This window comes from Scardinius erythrophthalmus, assembly GCF_964197995.2.
Source record: "Scardinius erythrophthalmus genome assembly, chromosome: 7".
NCBI classification, from domain to species: Eukaryota; Metazoa; Chordata; class Actinopteri; order Cypriniformes; family Leuciscidae; genus Scardinius; species Scardinius erythrophthalmus.
Genome location: NC_138227.1, coordinates 44,307,948 through 44,334,109, shown reverse-complemented (window position 1 = coordinate 44,334,109; position 26,162 = coordinate 44,307,948). Strand labels below are relative to the sequence as shown.

The 26,162-nt window shown below is 38.3% G+C and overlaps 1 protein-coding gene across 1 annotated transcript in view; it reads left to right on the top strand.

Moving 5' to 3' along the window:
* The window catches only part of LOC308693394 (P2X purinoceptor 4a-like), a 42,976-nt gene extending 17,059 nt beyond the window's left edge, over positions 1-25,917 (top strand). The window contains exons 9-12 of the mRNA XM_081370280.1: positions 16,789-16,882; positions 21,854-21,919; positions 22,086-22,172; positions 25,274-25,917. Of these exons, the coding sequence (XP_081226406.1) occupies positions 16,789-16,882; positions 21,854-21,919; positions 22,086-22,172; positions 25,274-25,315 (289 nt within the window). The 3' untranslated portion in view covers positions 25,316-25,917. The remainder of the gene's footprint in view (positions 1-16,788; positions 16,883-21,853; positions 21,920-22,085; positions 22,173-25,273) is intronic.
* Positions 25,918-26,162: the final 245 nt, after the last annotated feature.

The window sequence follows — 26,162 nt, the reverse complement described above, 5'->3', positions numbered from 1 at the left end:
GTTTTCTGATTTTCTGATTGTGCTCAGATCAAAAATAGAAAAAAGGAATTACTGGATTAGACAAATTTTAATTTTGATTTTTAATTTAACACCTTAGGCATATATCAAGGAAATCATTTTAAACAGATCAAATACTTTTGTGGTAACAGATTACAGCTATTTTAATAAAGGTGTGAATAGCTATCATACCTCATTCGCTTACAGTCCGACTTTTGAACTTTATTATTCCTTTTTTATTATCATTATTTATTCAGGACACACTCATACACACCTAAGGTTTAAGGAGGTCTATGTGGGACTGTTTTGTTTCCATCCCGCTCCCGCAAGGTTCTAGTCAGCAACCGCTTTAAATACACTCGGTGTTCACCCGCTTTATTTCCCGACCTGACGGGTCCGCAAAATTTAGATCTCGTTTCCATAATCTCACATTCAAATGTCTCTAACAGAAAGAATGAGATTAAGTAGCCTATAATAAATGCTATACAAAAATTGTGTTCGTGTCAATATAAATATTAGGCTATTGTAACATTATACTGTCAGCAGAGAAAAAAAATGCCACAGAAAAAAATTATGAAATATAAATAACATAAATTAAATCGGACAAAGCCTATCACTCAAATTTCTAAGCAACATAAAAATCATATTGCCCTACTGACAAATGAAGTAGGCTTTTTTTCTGCCAAACTATTTCAAACATGCTTGCAAAAAAAAGAATGTTGTTGACTGACAATGGTTTCAGTAGCCTACCAAACAGCTCCTCAGAGGTGTACAGGTGGTCAGAATTAAGTGCGGATACCCTGTCAAAAGATGTCGGGAGTGGGCTTTTGTCAGTCAGACCACCCGCTCCGTCCAAAGTAGCCTACACCAGAGTTCTGACCGCTACCGTCTTTTAATGCGCGAATGGACACAAAGTGATCAAGTAGCCTATAACTAGATGCGGCAGGCGCGAATTTGACGCGCTATTCGCGTCCAGTGTAAACGCACCGCTATACTTTAAAATGTAATCCCGCGCCGCATGATTCCACCTATGGGTGTTTCACACAGTATGCGACTATGGCTTTTCTCAAGTATGGAAGAGTTTTGTGCAGCATTTAGAACTTCCAAAATAATCCGGCGGGCCAGAAAATATTGTTGGTGGGCCACTTTTGGCCCGCGGGCCGCCAGTTGTCGTTCCCTGATGTAGGGGCTGTTCAGTCCTGTGTGTTCGGTCTTTTCAGTGTGGCAAAGTAATAATTCCAATTAAATTATCCATTTTATCACAACCTCGAATTTAAGTGAGGATGCTAATTAGTTATTGACCATTTATATAATAATTTATCTACACGCTTGATTATTCTATTTAACTCTTTATTGAAATCACTCACATTCGGATTACTATAACACTTCCGAGTCTCGCACAAGCCGGAGATACGGAATATATAAATCACAAACTCGTCGGTCTTGGTCATTAGACAGAGGCAATTAAAGCAGCGCTCAGTAAGACTGGCTGTTTTCTCGCAGGTTTCTCTCTCGAGCCCCCCCCTACAGTTTCGGAGTATATATATTTTTGAGAAAACTGTCGTAAACTCGTTGTCAACTATCCCCCCTCCCATCTCGCTCAGGCCATGTGCATTTGTTTTCAGAGAAGCCGGCGAACAAACGGAGCCATGTCAACTGAAGTAGGCTATGTATGATTCTCACAAGAATCATATAAATGTTGAGATAGTGTATATTTTTACAGTGTTGCCAAACGTCAGTAACATTATGGCAAAAACAATACTATAAGAAATATCTCCGCTATTTATTTATTTTTAGTTTAGACTATAGCTACTTAGGTTATGCATTATCAAAATAAATGTTACACATTCTTTTATCATTTTGACGGTGATCCGAGTTGTCCATCATAACGATTGACCAAACAAAGTCAAACACGTAGCCTAGTTTGTTTATTTATTTTGCAAGAATACGTGTACTATGGTATAAGGCTATAATTTATTCGTCCAAAACGTTTGGTTTGAAATTTCATAAGTTGTATTGCTAGCTAGCATCCTAACATAGATCTGTGAACATGCAACATAACGTTATTAATTCTGAGGCAGACGGCAAGCTAAAGCATAATTTGAAGAATTTCATATCGATTTATAGGCGATCTCAGTAACACAAATAAAACCTGATAGAGGAACGGAGAAAACACTACAGAAAACAAACACGTTTGTTTACTAATGAAAATGCTAACATCTAAGTTACAGTATCTAGCGTACTAGTAAGCCCGTAACAGACAGCGACCATAATAAAAACCTAAACAGACAATAGCAAACATCCTGAGGTCACAATTACAAGAAATACAAACATTAAACAGTTTATTCTAAAGATACATGTGCAACAGCAAGAAGGGCAGGTCAGCATCGGTTTTGCCGGTTTCGGTTTCTTTCAGTTCTCTCCATTCTGAAAAAGCCGGTCCAATATTAACTCTAGTCTGACTTCACGCTAGGTCAGTCTCCCGTTTCCCCTTTCTTTGGTCCTCTGACAAAGATTTTCTAGCTTTCTGCTTCTTTTTTACATGTTCAGCCATTACGAAAACTTGAAGAACTCAATATCTTGCGTTACCTTGTTCTTATAGCTAGCCGGATACTGGATGGATGGGGGCGTGTACGCGTGCAGTGCCGTAAAGCAATTCGTTACCTCGCGAGACCTGATATCACACGATACTTCCTAACACCGAGGCCGGCGGCCCGCCGGCCCAAAGTTGCAAGGGTGGTTTTGCGGCTCACAGGCACCAGGGGGGTGCGAGACGACCACCATTCAACCCGAAATCAGTAATATAACCATTACAATGACTCCAAAGCTGTTCGGTTAAGGTAAAAAAGTTACTTAGTTCACCTTTAACTTTAGATGTTACACCATGCTTGCTTATTTCTAATAGTGTGCTATTTCAGCCCGATCTCATCCCAAGGCGTCATATACTGACGCTTTTGACATTTCGTCTACATCCAACGCACACGGCACCCTTTAGCGTCAATATGAGACGCAGATAGATATGGGCCAGAAGGCGCCTCCTAGCGGTCTAACCCTAACCCTACACCAGACCTCACAATGGCATGTTTTTGCATGTTGCAGGAGGACAGTTCTTGTGTTGCTTCCATCTTCCAACATTGCGGAAGTGGAAGTCTATTGATCAGACAGTATTTTCGAATTCTCTTGATTTCACTTTCAATGATCTGCACTTCGAATCTTTGGAGGAGAAAGTCTCACAGCTGAATAACGCTCTTGCTGTTAATCTAGATACCTTTGTTCCCCTGAGGTCACGCAAGGTTACTTTTGCTCGCACTGCTCCATGGTATAATGACAATCTGCACACTAAGGCTGCCTGTTGGAAAATGGAGCAAAAGCAACCACAATGAACACCGACACCACAGATAGCAGAAAAACACGCATTCACACTGTGTGGTAGTAAAATATAGTTACAGCCCTTCAGGCAACAATAGAGAGTGTTGAGAAAATCCAACTGCAGTACACCAGTGTTCAAGCAGAGAGGCCTGGGAACCTGGACTTCAGTTACAGAGCAGGAGTATGCATTGAACACAATGGCAACCAATCAACCACCACCAAGCAAGACCTCTTTCTCTTCCAAAGGACCAGTTTTTATCTTCCTTCAACCCATGCATGGCCAGCTGGTAAACAATTAGTCGCTAATTTAAATCATCAGCAGCAAGGCAGAGGCAATAATAAAATTACTCAATGACAGGAAGTATCGCCCAAATATGGGTAGAAAGGTGGAGCATTATAACGAGTTCTAATAAACTAATTTCATCACATTAGCAGGGGAGGAAGCACAGTCCAAATATGGGCATAGTAATAAAACAGGAAGCGGGTTGCCAGGTTTGTCCATGAGCGGGTGTATAAAAAGAGTCAAGTTGGGCAGATTAAGTAATAGCAACAACAAAAACCACTACAAATTTGATGCACACGCACAGTGAATAACCACTAGTCAAGTCAAGTCAAGCCATCTTCATTTATATAGCGCTTTTAACAATGTAGATTGTCTCAAAGCAGCTTTACAGAGATAAGCGTATAATTTAAGGTAACAGAGATTGTTTCGGCTTTACAGCAGAGTTAAGTTATTTCCATCTAAAGTTAGTTTTGATTGATTTGCTTCCGTCGCAACGATCAAGCAATGTAGCCGCTAAGACAACACCATTCCCTCTACACAGACTTTAAAAGCCAACCTGTGAGAAACGCTGATGGCGTTCACATGCGCATTTAGAATGGGTTCTATAGTTATGTTCGTTTGAATATACGCAGGTTAGGAATTCCCTACAAGCCAAGCCTAAACAAAGTACTTGTCTTTCCTTATAAATTTTGATAAAGAATTTTATTTTATTTTGTTGCTTTGGGTAGGAACGTGAAACGAATTTTCCCGACAACGCCTTATCTGTATAGTGGTAGTGGGATCCTCCATAGGGAGAGACAAGTTGGCACTTCAGCACTGCATTGTCATTGGTCCAGGCGAAGGTCCTTCGTCAGATCTGGATACGGCCTGGATCCGGCAGGCTGCAGGAAAACCTCGGGATAAACACAGACACTAAAATTAGCGTAGATGCCATTCTTCTCATGATGTAACAAGTACATCAGGATTTTTGGGAAGTGTTCCCGGTTCCGGCTGACCTAATATATGCAGCCTAACATTAAATTATAGAAGTCTATAATGTATTATGTGAAAGCTAGGTCAAAGAGATGTGTCTTTAATCTGGCTTTGAACTGACAGAGTGTGTCTGCTTCCCGGACAATGGTAGGAAGACTGTTCCAGAGTTTTGGTGCTAAATAGGAAAAGGATTTTGATATTCTAGGTATTAGTAACTGGCCGGAATTTTGAGATCGCAATAGACGTGACGGACTATAATGCGTTAAGAGCTCACTCAAGTACTGCGGAGCTAAACCATTTAGTGCTTTGTAAGTGATCAGCAATATTTTAAAATTTATGCGATGTTTAATAGGGAGCCAGTGCAGTGTTGACAGAACCGGGCTAATATGGTCATACTTCCTGGTTCTAGTAAGAACTCGAGCTGCCGCGTTTTGGACCAGCTGTAGTTTGTTTATTAAGCGTGCAGGGCAACCACCCAGTAGAGCATTACAATAATCTAGTCTTGAGGTCATGAACGCATGAACTAATTGTTCCGCATTTGTCAATGAGAGCATATGACGTAATTTAGATATATTTTTAAGATGGAAATATGCAGTTTTACAGATACTAGACACGTGACTTTCAAATGAAAGATTGGTATCAAAGAGCACACCCAGGTTCATAACCGACGACGAAGACTTAACAGAGCAGCCATCAAGTGTTAGACAGTATTCTAGGTTATTACGTGAGGAAGTTTTTTGTCCAATAATTAGAAACTCTGTTTTTTCAGAATTTAGAAGTAGGAAATTACGAGTCATCCAATTTTTTATTTCAGCTATGCATTCCGTTAATTTTGTGAATTGATAAGTTTCGTTAGGTTTTGAAGAAATATAGAGCTGAGTATCATCAGCATAACAGTGAAAGCTAATGCCATGTTTCCTTATGATATCTCCTAAGGGTAGCATGTACAGAGTGAACAGCAGCAGTCCTAGTACTGAGCCTTGTGGTACGCCATACTGAACTTGTGATAGATGAGACATCTCTTCATTTACTGCTACAAACTGATAACGGTCAGATAAGTATGATTTAAACCATGCTAGTGCAATTCCACTAATGCCAACATAATGTTCTAATCTATTTAAAAGAACGTTGTGGTCGATGGTGTCAAATGCAGCATTACAGTTTTTCTCAGTCGCTTTGGTGCATTTCTCACATCACTATTTACATTTGCACAACAGTTAGTTCAACCTCCACAACATTTAGTCATTTGTGCACATCATAGTAGCAGTTTCTCATTCCTTCCAACAAATTGCAAATGCTTTTGGACATGCATCAATTGCTTTCATACAACTCTCTGCTGTTTTATAACATTATCATTTGCTTATGTCATGTCAGTCAAAATTAACTATACTTGTAAATGATGAATAGTCATTCCATATAAAACTAATAGTCCTCATTTCATTGCTTGAGTCATTACATACAAAAATGTTGAACTAGTTGTCAAAATCTGTCATTTAAAAAATAAAACAACAACAAAAAATGCTGAAAAAGTCTCCTAAATTGAACAATTTGCAATTGAGAAAGAGATGATATTCGCTGGGATGTAGATTACAGTTTTTCTCAGTCGTTTTGGTGCATTTCTCATAACACTATTTACATTTGCACAACAGTTAATGCAGTTCTCAAAACAATTAGTACAAACTGCAAAACCTAGTTGATAACCTGCAAAACCGTGTCACTTGCTCAAAATGGATAGCCCATTCCTCAAAAGCAAGTATTTATGTCAATGAATGTGTCAGTGTCATCAAAATGAAAAGTCCTGACACCATCGTTTATGAACAAGATAGTCAAATGGCTTAGACATGTTTTCATTATGACAGTTTACTCTATAAATGTTTTCCAATGATGAAAGTCAGATCTTGGTGACACTGCCTGAAAATGCTCAATACAGCACTAAATACTATTTGCACAGCCATTTGAAAAAAATACAGTAAAGTTACACATTACTGTATTTATGAGGTAACTGAGTACAAGACACTGAATATGTATGTTTCACATTTTTACTGCATATGCTCTTTGCAATTCTAATTTTTTTCACAGCATTGTGCAAAAGAAAAAATACACCATTATTTACAACAAACATAAACTCCCTTTGGGTAGAGCTGTGCACAACTGTACACAATATTGCAGTAGGCCTATATACTGTATTGGAACTGAACATACAACATACATAGGACTGTAATCATTCATGCACATCCAGACGTTCCTCTCTGTCTGGTCACATAATTTCATCTACATCCCAGCGAATATCATCTCTTGCTCAATTGCAAATTGTTCAATTTAGGAGACTTTTTCAGGATTTTTTTTTTTTTTTATGACAGATTTTGACAACTAGTTCAACATTTTTGTATGTAATGACTCAAGCAATGAAATGAGGACTATTAGTTTTATATGGAATGACTATTCAGTATTCACAAGTATAGTTAATTTTGACTGACATGACTTAAGCAAATGATAATGTTATCAAATAGCAGAGAGTTGTATGAAAGCAACTGATGCATGTCCAAAAGCATTTGCAATTTGTTGGAAGGAATGAGAAACTGCTACTAGGATGTGCACAAATGACTAAATGTTGTGGAGGTTGAACTAACTGTTGTGCAAATGTAAATAGTGATGTGAGAAATGCACCAAAGCGACTGAGAAAAACTGTAAAGAGAGGAACGTCTGGATGTGCATGAATGATTACAGCACTATGTATGTTGTATGTTCAGTTCCAATATGTACTGCAATATTGCGTACAGTTGTGCACAGCTCTACCCAAAGGGAGTTTATGTTTGTTGTAAATAATGGTGTATTTTTTCTTTTGCACAATGCTGTGAACAAATTAGAATTGCAAAGAGCATATGCAGTAAAAATGTGAAACATACATATTCAGTGTCTTGTACTCAGTTACCTCATAAATACAGTAATGTTTAACTTTACTGTATTTTTCAAATGGCTGTGCAAATAGTATTTAGCGCTGTCTTGAGCATTTTCAGGTAGTCACTGTGTCACCAAGATCTGACTTTTATCATTGGAAAACATTTACAGAGTAAACTGTCATAATGAAAACATGACAAAGCCATTTGACTATCTTGTTCATAAACGATGGTGTCAGGACTTTTCATCTTGATGACACTGACACATTCATTGACATAAATACTTGCTTTTGAGGAATGAGCTATCCATTTTGAGCAAGTGACACGCTTTTGCAGGTTATCAACTAGGTTTTGCAGTTTGTACTAATTGTTTTGAGAACTGCATTAACTGTTGTGCAAATGTAAATAGTGTTATGAGAAATGCACCAAAGCGACTGAGAAAAACTGTAAGATCGAGTAACACTAATAGAGAGATACAACCACGATCGGATGATAAGAGCAAATCATTTGTGACTCTAACGAGAGCTGTCTCGGTACTATGGTACGGTCTAAATCCTGACTGGAAATCCTCGCAGATATCATTTCTTTCAAGAAAGGAACACAGTTGTGAGGATACTGCCTTTTCTAATATCTTTGACAGAAAAGGTAGATTCGAGATCGGCCTGTAATTGACTAATTCTGAAGGATCAAGTTGCGTTTTTTTAACAAGAGGTTTAATCATAGCCAGCTTAAAGGTTTTTGGTACGTATCCTAGAGACAAAGACGAATTAATGATATTAAGAAGAGGATCTATGACCTCTGGAAGTATTTCTTTCAGTAGCTTAGTTGGTATAGGGTCTAACATACATGTTGTAGATTTAGATGATTTAATGAGTTTAGTAAATTCTTCCTCTCCTATAGCAACGAATGAATCAAATTTTTCCTCAGGGAGACTACAATGCACTGCCTGATGCGATACTGTAGTAGACGGTTGCATAGTTATAATTTTGTCCCTGATATTATCAATCTTATAAGTGAAGAAGTTCATAAAGTCATTTCTGCTGTGTTGCTTGGAAACTTCGGTGCCTGAAGCTTTATTTTTCGTTAGTTTAGCCACCGTTTCAAATAAATACCTAGGATTATGTTTATTTTCTTCTAATAGGGTTGAAAAATAAGCAGATCTAGCAGCTTTTAAAGCCTCTCTGTAAGTAATTGAGCTCTCCTTCCATGAAATGCGAAATACCTCTAGTTTTGTTTTCTTCCAGTTGCGCTCCATTTTTCTGGCTGCTCTCTTAAGGGCCCGAGTGTGCTCGTTGTACCACGGCGTTGGACTATAATCTTCTTTAAGCGCAACGGAGCAACTGTGTCTAAAGTGCTGGAAAAGAGAGAGTTAAATGTTTCTGTTGTAATATCTAGTTCTTCTAAGCTATCTGGGATGCTGAGATGATGAAACTGATCAGGAAGATTATTAATAAAGCAATCTTTAGTAGCAGAAGTGATAGGTCTCACATATTTGAAACACGGAGTCGGCTTTGCAGCCTTGGCTAAATGCAAATTACACAAGACTAGGTAAAGATCTGAGATGTCATCGCTCTGCTGCAGAATTTCAACGGCATCAACATCTATTCCATCTTTCTAACTAATCCTTCTTTCTTCCTTCCTTCCTTCCTTTCTTTCTAACTAATCTTTCTTTCTTTCTTTCTTTCTTTCTTTCTTTCTTTCTTTCTTTCTTTCTTTCTTTCTTTCTTTCATCTTTCTTTCTTACTAATCAATCTTTCTTTTTTCTTTTTTTCTTTTTTCTTTCTTTCTTTCTAATTTTTCTTTCTTCCTTTCTAATGAATCTTACTTTATTTCTAACCAATCTTTCTTTCTTTCTTTCTTTCTTTCTTTCTTTCTTTCTTTCTTTCTTTCTTTCTTTCTTTCTTTCTTTCTTTCTTCCTAACTAATTTTTCTTTCTTTCTTTCTTTCTTTCTTTCTTTCTTTCTTTCTTTCTTTCTTTCTTTCTTTCTTTCTTTCTTTCTTTCTTTCTTTCTAATCTATCTATCTTTCTAACTTACTAGTCTATCTTTCTTCATTTCTAACTAATCTATCTATCTTTCTAACTAATCTATCTCTCTTTCTTTCTAACTAATCAATCTTTCTTTCTCTCTTTCTAACTAATATTTCTTTCTTTCTAACCAATCTTTCTTTCTTTTTTCTAACGAATCCTTCTTTCTTCCTTTCTTTCTTTCTTTCTAACTAATCCTTCTTTCTTCCTTACTTTCTTTCTTTCTAACTAATCTTTCTTTCTTTCTTTCTAACAATTTTTTCTTCCTTTCGAACGAATCTTACTTTCTTTCTAACTAATCTTTCTTTCTTTCTTTCTAACAATTTTTTCTTCCTTTCGAACGAATCTTACTTTCTTTCTAACTAATCTTTCTTTCTTCTTTCTTTCTTTCTTTCTTTCTTTCTTTCTTTCTTTCTTTCTTTCTTTCTTTCTTTCTTTCTTTCTTTCTTTCTTTCTTCCTAACTAATCAATCTTTCTTTCTTTCTTTCTTTCTTTCTTTCTTTCTTTCTTTCTTTCTAACTAATCTTCCATTCTTTCCTTCTAACTAATTTTTCTTTCTTTCTTTCTTTCTTTCTTTCTTTCTTTCTTTCTAACTAATCTTTCTTTCTTTCTAACTAATCTATCTTTCTTTCTTTCTAACTAATGTATCTTTCTTTCTAACAAATTGTTCTTCCTTTCGAACGAATCTTACTTTCTTTCTAACTAAACTTTCTTTCTTTCTTTCTTTCTTTCTTTCTTTCTTTCTTTCTTTCTTTCTTTCTTTCTTTCTTTCTTTCTTTCTAACAAATGTCTTTCTTTCTAACTAATCTTCCATTCTTCATAACTAATCTTTCTTTCTAACTAACTTATCAATCTTTCTGTCTTTCTTTTTAACTAACTTATCTATCTTTCTTTTCAACTAATCTATATATCTTTCTAATTAACTTATCTATCTATCTATCTATCTATCTATCTATCTATCTATCTATCTATCTATCTATCTATCTATCTATCTATCTATCTATCTATCTATCTATCTATCTATCTTTCTTTCTTTTTAACTAATCTATCTTTCTAACTAACTAACTAACTTATCTATCTATCTATCTATCTATCTATCTATCTATCTATCTATCTATCTATCTATCTATCTATCTATCTATCTATCTATCTATCTATCTATCTATCTATCTAACTTATCTTTCTTTCTTGATAACTAATCTATCTTTCTAACTAACTAAACTAACTAACTAACTAACTAACTAACTAACTAACTAACTAACTTATCTTTCTTTCTTTCTTACTAATCTATCTTTCTAACTAACTTATCTATCTTTCTTTCTAACTAATCTATCTATCTTTCTTTTTTTTTAACTAATCTATCTTTCTTTTTAACTAATCTATCTATCTTTCTAACTAACTTATATATATTAATTTCTTCCTTACTAATCTATCTTTCTAACTAATCTATCTCTCTTTCTTTCTAACTAATCAATCTTTCTTTCTCTCTTTCTAACTAATATTTCTTTCTTTCTAACTAATCAATCTTTCTTTCTTTCTTTCTTTCTTTCTTTCTTTCTTTCTTTCTTTCTTTCTTTCTTTCTTTCTAACTAATCCTTCTTTCTTCCTTCCTTCCTTTCTTTCTAACTAATCTTTCTTTCTTTCTTTCTTTCTTTCTTTCTTTCTTTCTTTCTTTTTTCTTTCTTTCTTACTAATCAATCTTTCTTTTTTCTTTTTCTTTTTTCTTTCTTTCTTTCTATTTTTTCTTTCTTCCTTTCTAATGAATCTTACTTTATTTCCTTCTTTCTTTCTTTCTTTCTTTCTTTCTTTCTTTCTTTCTTTCTTTCTTTCTTTCTTTCTTTCTTTCTAATCTATCTATCTTTCTAACTTACTAATCTATCTTTCTTCATTTCTAAGTAATCTATCTATCTTTCTAACTAATCTATCTCTCTTTCTTTCTAACTAATCAATCTTTCTTTCTCTCTTTCTAACTAATATTTCTTTCTTTCTAACCAATCTTTCTTTTTTTCTAATGAATCCTTCTTTCTTCCTTTCTTTCTTTCTAACTAATCCTTCTTTCTTCCTTACTTTCTTTCTTTCTAACTAATCTTTCTTTCTTTCTTTCTAACAATTTTTTCTTCCTTTCGAATGAGTCTTACTTTCTTTCTAACTAATCTTTCTTTCTTCTCTCTTTCTTTCTTTCTAACTAATCCATCTTTCTTTCTTTCTTTCTAACAAATGTCTTTCTAACTAATCTTCCATTCTTCATAACTAATCTTTCTTTCTAACTAATATTTCTTTCTAACTAATCTTTCTTTCTTTCTAACTAATATTTTTTCTTTCTAACTATTCTTTCTTTCTAACTAATATTTTTCTTTCTTTTAACTATTCTTTCTATCTATCAAACTTTAAACTAATTTAAACTTCAAACTTATTTAAACTTCTTCGAACTCTCTGGTCTGGCTTTCTCAAGCCAACTTAAAGTTTGTCTCAACAAACTTTTTTTCTAGTTTCTAATAGTGTGCTATTTAGTGCTCACGGATCTGTACACACTCTTCTAAGAGACTTGTTTTCTTCTAAGAGACTTTATATAATCATGCTATGGTTTCCATTTACACTTAGAATAATATTACAATAATACGAGGATGAGGCTCACCCTATTTAGACTGGTCTAGCAACACTCTGTTGCTCTAAACGGAAATTTAATTTTTAGCCTCTACATCCAATTTGTTAGGCGGAGCTCTAAAACTTCAGTCGTCCTGCCCCAGTGCTACACCTATTCTGAGAGTGTACTTACACAAGACATGGTTGGTTGTCTTGTATCATGCCCTGGGGTAATTTCTCCCCCTCTTTCAGTTGCTTAGTCGGTATAGGCTCTAACATACATGTTGTTGATTTAGATGATTTAACAAGTTCAGACAGTTCTTCCTCCCCTATAGCAATGAATGAATGGAATTGTTCCTCAGGGACACTAAAATGCACTGCCTGATGCAATACTGTAGTAGCACTAGGGTTGTGTATGTCTTCTTCTAAGAGACAAAAAAATAAGCAGATCTAGCAGTTTTTAAAGGGGTCATATAATGGTACATGCACTTTTACAAGTTGATTGCACTGAAATGTCTGTTGGCAGTGCCTGTACACAACCATCCTATCATGATAAAAATCCATCCAGTGGTTTTGTTTTAATCTCCTTATATGTTTGACCCTCTATGAAATCAAGCCGTTCGATATTGTGACGTCATAATATCCATTGCCCCTCCCGCTATTGTGATTGACAGCCGTGTTTCAACATAAGACCCGCCCTGAGCGAGCTGTGACAGCCGTCGTCATAGTAGTCCGCCATTGTTGATATGCTGGAGTAGAATGGCGTCTAAGCAATTGTGGTGTTCTGTTCTTAGATGTAATAAGGAACACAGCAGTCATTTGGATGTTCCTAAATCCGAGCCTTGAAGATGCAGTGGCTGAGTTTTGTTTTTGAAGCGATATGCCCAAAGGATTGACGCGGGGATTCCCTCACTGGGATTCCCCTCGATCGTCTGTGCTTTCATGTTTGCGCGAATCATTTCACACCAGACAGCTTAACAAACGAGAAAAAACGGATCGGTACCAACGTGTTACTGCTGAACCTCCAGAAGATGTGAGTGTAATGTTTTATTAACCTTTATATTAGTATTTATATTAATCTTTGCGAAATTTGCAAACCTTGCTGCAGGCTTCACGATGAATGCGTCTAAGGTTTACACTCAGGGTTCATTATGGCATGTTTTCTATGTACGATGTTCTCAATATAATTCATAATCCCACGTTTATAATGAACAACGCGTGGTTATTGTGTACGCACAGAACAGAGGGGCGGGGTGAGCAAAGCTCATTAACATTTAAAGACACATGCACTGAAACGGCGTGCTGAAAACAGAGCTGTTTTTGACCAGGTAAAATTTGTGTTTTCTTACAATACTAATGAGAATTTTTAATTAAAGTATATTACAAACTTTTAATTTAGACCCTAAAGAATCATATTAGCTTGTACAAAAATGGCATTATATGACCCCTTTAAGGCCTTTCTGTATGAAATCATGCTCTCTGTCCTCGAAATGCGAAAAAAGTCTAATTTTGTTTTCTTTCAGATACGCTCCATTTTTCCTCTTGCAACATTTCTTTAAATACTCAGACCAAGACAAAACATCCACCATTAATCTAGACCCCAGAGCTTGGTAGTTTAACAGTGTACCACGCTCCTGTGGCCGGCCAGTCTATAGGCCGGAACAACTTTGCCATTCATTTTCTGAAGGTGGCTAGAAGGCTGAACCGGCTTTGTCCCCTTACTATTCCAACATCTACAGTCCTTAGGACCATTAGGGGCCCACCCTTCGAGCTGTTCCAGTCGACCGAGCTGTGGCACTTTCCGCTATAGACAGCCGTCCTACTTGCCCCAGCGTCGGTTAAGCGAGTGTGTGATTTGCAAGCCCTCTCTGTGAGTGCATCTTGCTTTGATATTCTGTAAAGTCATCCTCAAACCAAGACAGCTATGTACCTAACATGCTCTCTACTCCATTCAGAGCACAGGTAATTACTCTCTCTTCTGGTTTCAGAGGACAGGCAAGATTTGCACTTATTCTGCCCTATTCAGGCCTTAAGAGTATATATAGAGTGCTCTGCCCACTTCAGTTCAGATGGGCTGAAGACCCATAGGTTCATGAAGTTTCACTGCGTGACTCAATATGGCTTCAGTATTTGGAGAAAAAGTAGATTTCCCAAAGCATTTAGCGACGCAATACTCATTCCTGTTATTTCAGGGAACCAAGGTTTTGTTAGTAACAAGTATGTTTCTTTCAGCCTCAGACTCCTTGAGTTTGAGGCTTTAATACATGATTTTATCTCATCTCGACTAGACTACTGCAACTCAATGTATATAGGTATTAGCCAATCCTATATAAATCACTTACAAACAGTCCAAAACATAGCTGCTAGACTTCTGACTGGCACTCGCAAATATGAACACTTCACCCCGACTTACACTCTTTGCAAACAACTTGAGGGTGAGTAAATGATGACAGAATTTTCATTTTTGGGTGAACTATCCCTTTAAAGTTGCAGTGTGTGATTTTTAGCGACATCTAGTGGTGAGTTTGCGAATTGCAAACAGTCAGTCACTCGCGGCCAATCCTTCAAATTGCAAACTTGAATGAGAAGCTACGGTGGCCGACATAGGATCGGAAGATTTCGTTGTCTGAGTCAGCAGAGAGTAGCAAGTCAAGCAATGAGGTTTCTTTATATTATATTTTATATTAAATTATATTTACTTAATTATTCAGTAAAACCACATGCAATTGCGATTGTTATTTTTACTTGTTCATCATTGTGTTAGTCTTTTATTCACTGACTTTACCATTGTTAGGGTATTGCAGGCCGAAGACGATGAGACAGGATTTTAATACATCTGGTTTATTCACAAACTCAGATTACATGAATACTCAGGAACTCAGAATCACAACAACACTCAACACCGACCTTGACACTACAATGACCGACAAAGACTGAAGGAACACACAGGACTTAAATACACAAGGAAACAGATCAGGGAAATAAGACACAGCTGGGGCAAAACAAACGAGATAACTAAATGAGGTGATTAACAGGGCACATGTGAGACAGATGAATTAATGAGCTGAATACAAATCACAAAAACAGTCCAAAAACAAACAGAAACGTGACAACCATAGCCTGTTTCCATGCTAGTTAGTATAAGATAAGACCTATGGATAAGAGCATCAAAGCAGCTAGGTAAGGGGAAATAGCTAACGTTACGATGTCCAAGGCGTCGTTCAGACAGCATGTTTTTCTCCACGTTTGCAGTGTCAGGGACAACCTGAGTATTCTGCTGCATCTTTTTCTGCTGCTTCTCATTCAAGTTAGTGACGAAACACGCTCTGTAGCGCTGTTTGTTCGCTGTCGGCTATGGTAGAAACATGACGTCACTGTCATAGAAGGGGGTGCCTGCACTTATGTAGATATAAATTATTCATTCTAAGGTAAATCAAACATAACAGTTCATTAAGTAAGGTCTTTATACACCACTGAAAACATAGTTATGGATCTTATATTGCATTTCTGTCAATAGATCCTCAGAAATATCACACATTGCACCTTTAAAGCAAAATTAAAAACCTCTCTTTGAGAAGGCTTATAGTCACTGAGTCAAATGGGGTTTGTCTAAACATCAATTGTGTGTTTGTGTCTTATTGTCATATTGTTTTTTGTCTTAATTATATTGTTCAGCGCAATGCTCAACCACTGTTGTTTTTGGGCTTTATAATTAAATTATGATTGACTCAGTGACTCAGTGATAAGGATGCCCATGTTGAAGAGAGTTTAAAACCCCTTAACGCCGACTGTCGTGAATTTGCAACAAACCCCTTCCATTCAGACTGCAGGCGAGATAGCGTGTGTTTTCCCCCAATGCCTGTTTGTGCACATTCGATACATACCTAGGAACCTTTTGCACGCACTGGTTTCTCGTAGGAGCGGTCGGAATGGGAACTACATCAGGTTCACAGAAGCTAATATTTTGGTTTGCAAAATCCGCATATCAAGGGCGCAAATGTGGAGAAATTGCCCAAAATAAGTTAAGTTGTGCTAAGATAAAAATATGTACCAGTTTATTGATTGCCTCTATAGCTATGTTTTTCATATAGACTTCATGTGACGAATATTTTTTACGTACTTTGTAGATTTCTGTTTGTAGCAAATTCGCGACATTCGTCCATAATGGCTGGATTGGGCTATAATGGCTACATATAATAATGCCGTATTTAGATGGTTTCAGCCAAAAAAAACAAAACAAACAAAAAAAAAAACAACTAACAACTTTGTGCCATGAATAAAATCTACATACCTGAGATGGGAAAATGTGTTTTATTAATTTTACCATTTTGTAAAAAAAATAACCCTAAATGCCTGTTATCGCTAATTTGCAACATACCTAAATTTATATCTATTCTATATGGTATAGACAAATTAACAATCTCAACGTAATTTAGCATCAGCCTGGAGCCAGAAACACACATAATAATTTTTTTTTATTTAATTGTAAATAAATTCAGGGAAAAGCTAATTTCCATAAAAGTCCTTTGTTTTCTAAGAGTGTAGCCCTTTCTGAGTCTAGACAGCTTGGTTCCAGTCTAACAGTAACTAGTAAAGATGATTCTTCAGAAGAAGTGAACAAATGTTGCAAATAAATGGGTGTTTTTGTGTAATCTTTACAGATTTGCTAAATACTACAAGAACAGTGATGGCAAGGACACCAGGACCCTGATCAAGGGATATGGCATTCGTTTAGATGTTCTGGTTTATGGCCAGGTGAGTTTTCCAAATAAGGACAGTTCAACCTTTGTTAATGACATTAAACTTAATATAATGCTGTTAGGGGTTAACAGTTTAGGACCCAAGGACCAGATGTTTGAAAGAAGACCCGGAGTCAGAATTATAAAAAATTGAAGAAATGTTTTACTGAAGATAGTTTGCAGTTTCATCAGCAGAGGTCAGCTTCAAGACTCACACAGGAGTTCGGAGGCAGCCCTGCTTACAGTTACAAAAAGATCACAGCAGTTATACCATTTCCAAAGTCTAAGCTACATCATTGCTTACAGGCTGAATGATTCTGATTGGCTAAGAAATTGATAAACATAGTAATTTTCCACACATATTCAGATAGAATAGATTATATCATATCTATATAGCATATCTCCATAGATTATGCAGCTGACACTCTGGCCCTGAAGTTAGGCACGTCATGACCTTCCAGGTCGCAGATTTGGGATGTTGGCAGCCAGCATGTCCCGAACAACAACTCAGTAAATCTCCAATAATGCCAGTGGTTCCTTAACCTGTAACCAAAAAGACTAACACACACATCGACACACAGCTTTTCCAAAGGTTGGATTTGGCCAGACTCTAACTATAAACAGGAGTCTCATCTCAAAACATCAAGATAACAAGTTCTTTCTCTCAAGGATATAGGAAACTTTAGTCTAAATGGAAAGTAAGGCTTTAACTGAGAAATGGTCCCTTAAACTATAGACTTCAATGACCCCTATATGTTTTAACACGTTGAAGACCTTTCTCAAACACAAAACCAGTCCCTATTTCATTTCTGGAAGCCAGGATAAATAGGCAAGCATTGTTACTGCATTCAGATATCAAATACTGACATTAAAGAATACATGAAAAGAACATTTCAGTAATCACACTGGTAACTTCTATAACAAAGTAAAATCTCCAGAGAAGTCATTCAACTCATTTGATATTTAGAAGGAAAAATATTGATTAATACCTTGATTATAATCACTCATTACATATACTTTGAAGCAGCAAAGGATTCCAATTCACCCCCTCCAATACAGTTATATTTTCAGAGAACAAAACATCTAGGTTACCTATTGTAACCCCTGAAGGAGGGAACGAAGACATTACGTCAGTGCCTAACGAATTAGGGTCTCACCTGAGAGTCCTATAACCTTCTTGTGTTAACAGAACCAGCAAATGGACATTGGCAAGCGAGACTTGCATCGTAAACCATGCCCTGTGCTATAGAAATCAAGCAGAGAGACGGTAGCTCAACGGTGAGCACAGGGATTGTGACGATGGGAAGTAACGTCTCCATTTCCTCCTTCAGGGAACAGGGTTACAATAGGTAACATCAACGTTCTCATTCAGTCAGTCACTACGAGTTACGTCAGTGCCTGATTAATTGGGATCACTCAGAAAAACGCCACAATTGCTGCACCTTCCAGTGCTCCGCATAAGCCGCCTGATCCTCCCGCACCCCTTGGACAGGGCTTACTTAAAGAAGTCAATCACTGCTGTTCCTACTTGACCCAAACACTGGGAAAGCGTGCCTAATACATCCAGAAAGGGACGCTACAGAGACCACATCCTGCCCGTAGGGAGGTAGCATGTGGAGTTACACATATGGACTGTCTAGAGGGCAGTACTACAAATGGAAGGGGTCCCTGCAGAGGATCCAACCTAGCTAGGGTGGTGGCAACACCAACATGGACGGCAGAGCGGCTCTGCCAAGAGAAAGACATGGGCTTGCCAACCGGGAAGCCGCACCATGGAAGAATACACATATGGGATCACCCGAAGGGAATTACAACATATAGGGACCTTGTCTAGCATAGGTGCTGACCACCGGGCATGCACAAAAGTGATATACCTGGCGAAGTGCTGGAGGAACACCAAGCAGGGTTCGCCATTTGGGGACTCACCTGTGGAGCAAAATAACACGTATCCCGTCCTAGGAGAGGAAAGGCACTGCAAGCCGGACACCGAGCCCATCCACCCATATATCATCTGTTTGTAGACAACACACAGGAAGAAACAGGCTCAATTTGGAGGTTGTAGAACCTTGCAAACGTGTTAGGTGTCACCCAGCCCATAGCTCTGCAGATGTCTGCCAGCAAGGTGCTGTGCATCAACGCCCAGGAGGAGGCCACTGGTCCCTGAAAGGAGTGGTGGGAACTTTGGGCACATATCCAGGCACGTTTCGTTGACCAAAAATGTTTGCAGGTCCCGATCCTCTTAATGCAAGTGAGCGCTTGCTTAAGAGACAGGATCTTAAGAGATCCAACAGGTACAACCTCCTCGCACCGCTCAGGAACCTGATGACCAGGTCGTGCTTTCCCACAGACTTACTTTCTACTGCGTTGTGATGTGCAGTGTTGTAATGTAATGGAGTACAAATACTTCGTTACTGTACTTAAGTAGAAATTTCACGTATCTGTACTTTACTTCACTATCTAAATTTATTTCAACTTTTACTTTTACTCCACTACATTTCCTAGATAAAATGTATACTTTTACTCCGATATATTTTCACTAAGCATCTTCGTTACTCGTTACTACAAAATAAAATCAGAAGAAATGTGTGCGACTGCAATAAGGGAGGTTTGGCAAATCACTGCTCCTAGATTGCATTACGTACGCTCCGCACGGCGCGCACTCTATTTCAGTGTAATGGTTGTTTGTTGCCATGCCAAAGGAGGATGAAGCACAACTGAAACCGCCATGGAAGCACGAGCACCTACTGGAGGACCTCCTGTTATCATAGACGACCACCCGCCAACTCTCACGCATTCACCGTGAGACACATGCAATTGCCGCTGGCAAAACCAGCAATGCAGGTTTGAGAGGTGGCACTCCAACAAATCTCGCGAGAATCACGACTTGCTTTACGGCACAACGTCACATACATCAACAACATATGAAGCAGCCTCTATGGAAGACACTAGCACGCATTTCAGACGTGAATCATGGCAAGTCATTTTAGTCGACGAAGAAAACGAAGAAAGCGCAGTCAGAAGAGTGCAGAGATGGCAATGCGTGAATGGTATTTATGACAGTAACGTTAAATACAAGTACTCTACAGCAACTCTAGGGGTCGCTGTTTGAGAAAAACGGAAACTGCATAGTGTGCCTTTTACCCATCTTGCAGAAAGGAAAGAATGACTCACTGCCATATGGTGCCCGGTGCCTGAGAAAGCAGGTCCTTCCTCAGGGGAATGTGCCAGGGAGGGGGGAGGAGTATAAGTTCCGGGAACCAGGTCCGGGTGGGCCAATATGGTGCTACCAGCAAGACCTGCTCCTAGTCCTTCCTGACCTTGCACAGGGACTGTATGATTAGGCTCACTAGGGGAAATGCATACTTTCCATAGGCCCTGGGGCCAGCTGTGTGCCAGTGCATTTGTGCCGAGGGTTCCCTCAGTCAGGCAATAGAACAACTGGCAGTGGGACGTGTCCAGAGCAGCAAACATGTCTACCTGAGTGGTTCCGAAGCGCCTCCAAATTAGCTGGACCACCTTGGGGTGGAGTCTCTACTCTCCCGGGAGTGTGAGCTGTTGTGGGAGCGCGTTGGTTGCAGGATTGAGCTTGCCTGGAATATAACCTGCATCGCTTCTGACTCCAGATGAGGAGATGGCATGGCGAGTTGTGTTATGTGACAGGAGTGTAGACCACTTTGACGGTTGATGTATGCAACAGTCAATGTGTTGTCTGTCCGGATCAGTATATGCTTGTGCCGCAGCAACGTAGAAACTGGCGGAGGGCAAGGAACATTGTTAGTAACTCAAGTGATAAGCTAGGCAATTGAAAAGCTACTGCAGTCAAGGTCCTGTCCAGGAGCCCAAGGTAGCATGCCTGTTGCACACGCCACCCCAGCCAGTGGTGAAGGCACACGCCACCCCAGCCAATCTATTGAGACAACAACAAGCCTGGAAACTTGTTCTAGGGAACTCCGGCCCATAGAAAAGCAAGGTCTGACCACGGGCTGAAAGCTTAGCGGTAGGTTGGAGTGATGGTCACTCAGAGAGTGCCACGGTGCCATGCCTATCTCAGGACTCGGTCGTGTAACCAATGCTGAAGTGGTCTCATATGAAGCAATAAGAGCAGCGTAACTGTGATATGCCATATGCCCCAAGAGCCTTTGAAATAATTTCAGTGAGACCGCTGTCCTGCCCTTGACCAAATTTAAGCAGATCAGCACTGACTGAGCACTCTCGTTCTTGAGATGAGCCATTCAGGACCGAATCCAACTCCATAACGAGAAAACAGATCCTCTGCTTGGGGGAGAGTTTGCTCTTTTCCCAGTTGAACTAAAGCCCTAGATGGCTGAGGTGTCTAAGCACCAGGTCCCTGCGATTCGCACAACTGATCTCGCGAGTGGGCCAAGATTAACCAGTCGTCGAGATAGTTGTGGATGCGAACACCCACTTCCCGTAGATGGTTAAGGAGTGGCCACTGCGACCTTCTTAAAGACGTGGGGCGACGGGGACAGCCCGAAGGGGATGAATTTGTACTGGTATGTCAGTCACATGATGTGAAGTGTAGGAAAGGTTTGTGTTTCAACGCTGCTGGCAATGAAAGAGGGGACTGAGAGGGGCGAGGCATTACACGGCTCACAGTTAGCGCCTTTTTGGGACCCAGAGAATGAGGAAATGTATCTGTGGTGAGCAGGACAAGACCAAGGGATGGGAGAGAGAGGCACGAGGCCGGTGGCGTGATTACTAATGAGCGACACCTGCGCGACGCACCGTCTCATATCTCTGACTGCTCGCTTCCTATATACAGGCAGCACAGGGAGTGGTACGCAATGCAAAACTCACCCGCCAATGTCCATTAACAAAGGTACATTAACATTCAAAGGAGATAGGACTCTCAGGCACGATCCCAATTCTCAGGCATGATCCCAACTCATAGTGACTAAATGAATTAGAACCAAAGTTGTTTGAGACATGTACATTAAGTGTTTTTTTGTTTTTGATCTTTGTACAGGCAAAACAATTCTGTTTTTTAACAACAATTATCAGCGTGGGTGGACTATTGTCGTTTGTAAGCGTGGTAAGAAGAGTTTTTGTATATAGAAATGTAATAATTAGGGTTATAAAGGGGAGGAACTAGAACTGACATATTTTTTAAAATATATAGAAAAATTATATATAGCCCTTCAAAAAAAAAAAAAAAACTAATGCTATTCTCTTTTTAATTTATCTGTGGGCGACTGTAGGTGAATTATACCATTGATTGGCTTGCTAGGTGTATACTGACAGATTTCTCAAAGGCGAAATTTAAATATCTTGATGAACAGGAACGTGTGAGTATTTCATTTCTCACTTTACAAATATAGAATCAATGAATGTCATTAGACTGTCAATAGGGCTGTCAATAAATTCATTTTTTTTTTATCGTGATTAAATCGCACACTTGCCGTAAAATTAACCATACATCATTTGTCTAGTTTAACATGTTCATTTTATCACCATTTGCTATATCCAGCAAAGTAAACCATCAGATTTAGTCAAGTCACCTTCATTTATATATCGCTTTTAACAACATAGATCATTTCAAAGCAGCTTTACAGTGCATAGCCATGTTGAACTGGAATTATTTAACAACATTTTATCTGATGGTAAAGGGAAGGGAAGGAGGCCTTCACAGGGGAGAGACTAGCTGACAATTCAGGACTGCCTTGTCGTCGTGTCCAGGTCCTTCATCAGATCTGGATTCGGCCTGGATCCGGCGGACTGCGGTAAACCTCGGGATAAACAGAGAGACTAATATTAGCGTAGACGCCACTGTTCTTATGATGTAAGAGTACATCAGGTGTTATAGGAAGGGTTCCCGGTTCCGGCTGACCTAAACTGTGCAGCTTAATAATCATCTAACTGATTTGAATAATAGAACTGTATAGTGTTCTATATGAATGTCAGGTTAAAGAGATGCGTTTTAGTCTAGATTTAAACTGACAGAGTGTGTCTGCTTCCCGGACAATGTTAGGAAGACTGTTCCAGAGTTTAGGTACTAAATAGGAAAAGGATCTACCGCCAGCAGTCGATTTTGATATTATAGGTATTATCAACTGGCCAAATATTGAGATCGCAATAGATGTGAAGGACTATAATGCAGTTTACATATGAACGCGCCTGGAGACAATGGAAAAACTTTTGGAGAGCATCAGCTTTCGTTTCTACTCTGACAGCCACAAGATCGCTGTGAGAGTGTTAGAAATCAGGAATGGTAAGAGAACATTGTGCTTGGTATGTTTTTCATCTTTAAAAAAACTAAATTTGGTCTTCCACCGACAAAGTTTAAATCCCGTCTGGCTAGTGCGCTTCTCATAGGCCCTGTCCCAAATGGCACACTCCGGACTTGTGGACTTCCTCAGAGTCCACACTTTGGTGACGTCATGTAGTGCAGACCTATAGGGCCCTTGGCGCGAGTCCACGAGGGCGCATTGAGAGGTATTTTTGGGACAGACTCGATCGTCACGCCGGAAATAACGGTCTGGTTGTTGTTGGACAGGAGAAATCACATTTTTGCGCTCCGACGTCTTATCTGCATGTCAACTACACAGCCGGCTTTTACAGTTCTGTATTTTGATATTGTGCATGCCAGCTGGGCATTAGACAATAGATACATCATGCTTATTTAAATGATGTATACAGTTGTACATAATAATACATAATGTTCCATTTGAACTAAGATTACAATTTAAACACATAATGAAAATGTGCATGAGTTTCAGATGAATTTACAGGTTTCAATATTCATACTGTGTTTATATGTGACTCAGTAAAGCCCTGACATTCGGTTCTATTTATTTAATGAATCATAATGCGATCGTATTATCCAATGCACTATTATTATGTTTGAGACATCAACCACTGGTTGATGACCATAATGTTTGTATAAACTGTAGGTAACAACTGGTAAAATGTACATCTAGGTCATAAAAGAGTAAAAACGTAATATTTTCTTCTCAGCCATTTCAACATTTGTCTGTGAGCGAAATCCCCTCCCATCCATTGTCTGATTGGCCTTTCGCAAGGATTCCAGTCCACGAGACCGAAAGTCCACATGAAGTGCACCATTTGGGACAGGGCCTTAATGTTCACTCATTAGATCAGTAGGCGGAGAGTAGGCGTCTTTTAGTGGTTGTTCGAACATGTTCGATCACGTGAGCGTCTGCTCTATGAAAGCAATCCGGTCCAATGTGTTTTCAACTCCCTCTGGAAGTGGTGGAAAGTGCACAAACTCAAAACATTTTAGACCCGGTTTACACCTGTATTTAGCGTCATTTCAAATTAATCGCATGTGTTAACGCGTCAATGTTGACAGCCCTATGGCACTATTTGTAATTGATTTTTAATTGAGCTTGTGTTTATCTAGAATATTGATTATGATTATTGATTATTGTGATTTTCTGTTGATGCTTTCTTGAGAAAAACATTTTCTTTGATTTTCATGTTTTTTTTCCCTCTTTTGTAGAAATAATACAATTGGTACAAATGTACACATGTAACATTTTATTTTATTATACTTTGTGCCTTTCTATGTGATAATCATATTATTATAACTTAACTACTTTTATAAAGGTAAAATAGTTCAGCTAAAAATGTTAATTCTGACATCAACTACCCACCCCATGTCTCTAGTCCAGCTCTAGACACATACGATTGTTTTTATGCAGAAAGCAAAATGACCTCTTGAGCAGGATGTGGTTACTTTTTTCTGTACAATGAAAGTGGATGGAGTCTGCAGTTTGACAGATATACAGCACATATATACAGCACTCACACACTGTTCTTCTGTTCTCCACTTACATACTTTACATGTTCTGATGCAGTGCATTATACATAAGAAACAGAAAGAAGTTGTTCAAATTAAAGTTATTTACTGAAAATCTTGTATTCTGCAAAAATTTTCCAAAGTCCAGGATTTTATTAGAAAAACAAGAGGATGCACAGAAGAATATAAAAATCCTTTTAGGAGCTAATGGCCTGATTAGGAACAGATGAAATGCGGAGTGAAAACTGGCGAGTTGCTGGAAAAGGAGAGACTGTGATGCCTATCATTTTCCTCAGGCAAAAGACATGTTGACTTCTTACACGGGTGTCATGTTTATTTTGATCAACATGAATGTGAGTTGATGATGACAGAATTTTCATTTTGGTGGGAAATATCTGTTCATAATTGGGAAATTCCTAAAATGTTCCTAAAATGTTTAAAAGGTGTTTTAAAACCAATTTAAAAAACGGATTAAATGCATGTGTTTCAGCAATGAAATAAGGACTTATTCTGTAAATCAATGACATCATGCCCATGTGTATTATGTGTTTGAAGGTGTTTGTTGACAAAATGACATCAACTACTAGCCTGGCATGAATATTACAGCCTGTTTTGTCATTTTCACAGATCCGTGAGAACGGGGATCATTTTGACAACACTGTCGTCTGATTATAGTACATCGATGTCGTGAAAACATGCCCTAAGTCACTGCAATATACAAACATAGTGTGCATGAATTACACACAAATAATAATACACATGCACATCTTTGAACACACTGGGTAAACATGTACAGGATCTATGGATTCTCAATAGCAACATGTGTGTGTTAATTTAAGAGAGCAACCATACTTCTGTGCTGTGCTTTATTTTCTTAGTTTTTATACAATTTAATTCTATAATCATTTATAATCAGCCATTTATGTCGTTGTCATTTGATTTGATCACTTTATTATTGATTTACATCATTTATTCATTTTATTATTCACTTGTCATTTTATATTTTTATCATTTATATGATCATGTCCTTGCTATTGTTGTTTAATGGCGTGATTGCATGGTTTAAAGGGATGTTTGTCTTCACGAGAAGGAGATCAGAGAATGTCTTGTAAAATCACAGGACGATGTTGTGAAGCAGTAATTTTCCATTGTTTTTCCCATGGTATAATAACACTTGTACTGGCCAGATGAAATGTAACATCCAGACGAAGTCTGAGCATTGAGACATGCACAACTAAAATGATTCAATAAACTCTGCTCTTTTTATTATCATCTCTTCATCTCCTGCTTTGCTTTTCACTGGCTCTCTCAATCAAACTCTCAGTTTTATATACCAGACAAAACAAATCTTCTGGCAAGGATTCGGGTCCGAGTCAGATCTGATCTACCTGACGTGGAGATCCATCCGATCTAACAGTATGAATATGTGTAGTATGAATGTAATCCAGATGCACTATACTCATCATGTTATCATCTTCATCATGTGACCTACGGTGTCAGTTGCGTCGCTTCACTG